General features: G+C 37.4%; 1 protein-coding gene across 1 annotated transcript in view; it reads left to right on the top strand.

The window, feature by feature from the left end:
- The window catches only part of ADGRL3 (adhesion G protein-coupled receptor L3), a 372,824-nt gene that overhangs the window by 307,142 nt on the left and 63,016 nt on the right, over positions 1-2,666 (top strand). Inside the window, exon 18 of the mRNA XM_023518203.1 lies at positions 658-821. Within this exon, the coding sequence (XP_023373971.1) occupies positions 658-821 (164 nt within the window). The remainder of the gene's footprint in view (positions 1-657; positions 822-2,666) is intronic.

The raw sequence follows: 2,666 nt of genomic DNA, 5'->3' as shown, positions 1-2,666 counted from the left end.
CCCATGATGGGTCTTTTAAGTATATACTATCCCACTCAGTTAAGAGAGTGAAAATTATAAACTAATCGGATGGCCCCAGGCAATTCAACACGCGGTTTAGTAACAGTTTACACGCACATAGTATATAGAATTTAACTGGACTTTTTGTTTCGTTTTGCTGTAATTCATAGGTTCTTTCTGGTCCTAGAGATAGAATAGTAACATTGGAGATTTCCTCTGCTTTGATCCTAGCTCCTTGTAGTATCAGAACTTAACCAGCGTTCTACAATCTTTTTGAACTAGTTATACAAAAATATATTGATGTTAGTATTTCTGCTTCTCTGATGTACTATTTGAAAATGTATCCCTAAGTGATAAATCTGGAGCAATGTTCAGAGTGTAGAAACAGCAACACACCAAGAACGATTATTATTTCTTGTTTTTATTTTTTTTAAATATACTGGACTTTGAGTTGTTTCAACATTTCCATAGCATCATTCCAACTGCAGTCGATTTTGTCTTTATATGATTTGGCAGAGCGGTGCTTTGTGGCCCGGTGGTATCCCAATTCCCAAAACTGGCTTTTTGCCTTTACTGAACATGAGGCCGTCATCCCTGATCCAACTCCTTTAGAAGTGCAGTGAGAGCTAATTTCCCAGAACAACTCATCTGTTACAGAGAATAGACTTGTTTCTTTTTTTTTTTTTCATTCCCCAATTATGCTACATAACACTACCTTTTGCTTTCCAGCTTAATGTAATCTTCCTCGGGATTGCTTTATATAAAATGTTTCATCACACTGCCATCCTGAAACCTGAATCAGGCTGTCTTGATAATATCAAGTAAGTGATTTTTATTTCTGTTTTCCAGGGGTTGTCTTACACTTATATTCTAAACTACCTTCACTTTTGATTATTCCTGAATATTAGGAGAAAATGATGAAGAAGATGAGTGTATTGTCTTTGCCAAATAAGATCACTTATGGACTATTGAGGCGACTTGATCTGAAAGTTCTGTTTCCAAGGTTATTTTTATCTCCTGAACCCTAATTGAAAAATTTTTAAGTTTTTATTGTGCCCTGTAAATAAATGCAAGGTTTCTGGATTGGGACACACCGGTATTTCTTAGAGCCACAACCACATCAGTTCCTCACCATTCAGAGCAACATGGTGAGGTCCAGATGGGGGTATTTCGTGTACTAAAAGGGGGATTTTACAGCAGAGAAGAGGAACCCTGAAATTATGTTCTACAGCTGCCCTCCTCAGTAAAGAATCTTACCTAATACACACAGATACTTTGTATACAAATACCTGTCTACACATTTCATTTGTTTTTGGAGAGGTAGGCTCACTCTGTGGCCCTCCTGGGTACAGTGCCCTGGCGTCAGCTGAGCTCACTGCAGCCTCAAACTCTCGGGCTCAAGAGATAATCCTCCTGACTCAGCTTCCTGAGTAGCAGAACTACAGGCACCTGCCACAACGCCAGAGTAACTTTTCTATTTTTGGTTGAGACGGGGTTTCGCTCTTGCTCAGGCTGGTCTCCAAAACCTGAGCTCAGGCGATCCTCCCTCCCCAGCCTCCCAGAGTGCTAGGAGGACAGGCACGAGCCCACTGTGCACCTGGCCTGGCTGCAAGTTTGATGCTCCATTTGACATACTAACACTTAACCGTCTGGGAGGTAAATCTCTCCAAAAGTCTCTATTTGCTCATCTTTTGACTTTCAAAATTTGTTCTTTAACTCAAATCCTGTGTTTCTGTGCTCAGCCTTACCATCCTGAATATGAAAATTCAGTTTACTTTTCAACACTAATAGTATTTTATATAGGCAGAGGAGTAACTCATTTACACTTTCTGAAAAGAAAGATAGTTGCATTCTTTGACATAATAAAAAAATGTATTGTTCCCTTGGTGCACGTGGCATTGCAGAGGACAGCAATGTTGAGATGCACGCTGGTCCTAAACGCAGATGATGCACGAAATTGCATTCTCACATCATTTGCATATGCTCTGTTTCAAATGGTTCAAAAATGTTTATTTAAATGAATGTACTTTCAGAAGTTTCATGAGGTCACCTTTGACTTGTCTGTGCCACTGATTTTCTCCTTGAACCACCTCAGATAGCAGCTGTGTCACCCACATTCCATCTCTCTACATTCAGGACGCGTTCCTGGCCCATAGTAGGTACTCAGCGAATTTTATCAGGATAAAGTAATGTATATATTAGAGACCTTAGTGCCAAAGGTGTATTGACATTAACTAGGTAACTTTGCTGAAGCAATCATTGATCTAAGTTAAATAAAGAGAATAGCCAAGGTACTAGAAAAATAAAATACAGTGGAGGAAACTAGGAATCATTTACAAGTAGCCTTGCGTAATTCTTACTATTAATATAATGACTATTAAGATAATAGTCATTATAAAGTTGAAGTATGTATAATAAAACAGTTCTTCTAAAATATAGTGTTAGTTGCTTACACCATTTATACCTGATGAAATTGAATTGAGATAAATTAAGCAGGCACGTGACATATATTTATCACATGTACACTTTAGTCTAAATTACTATATGCCTCATTCTTAATGTAAAATACACAAGTAATACTTTATTCTTTATGTTATGTATTTAAAATACTCTCAGAAATAAATGAATAAAATGTTATGTAATATCTTTTACCAGGTTAAAAATTA

The sequence above is a fragment of the Otolemur garnettii genome, unplaced genomic scaffold (assembly GCF_000181295.1).
Source record: "Otolemur garnettii isolate 467f Iridium unplaced genomic scaffold, OtoGar3 scaffold00130, whole genome shotgun sequence".
Lineage (NCBI taxonomy): Eukaryota > Metazoa > Chordata > Mammalia > Primates > Galagidae > Otolemur > Otolemur garnettii.
This window is presented reverse-complemented; position numbering and strand designations above follow the sequence as displayed.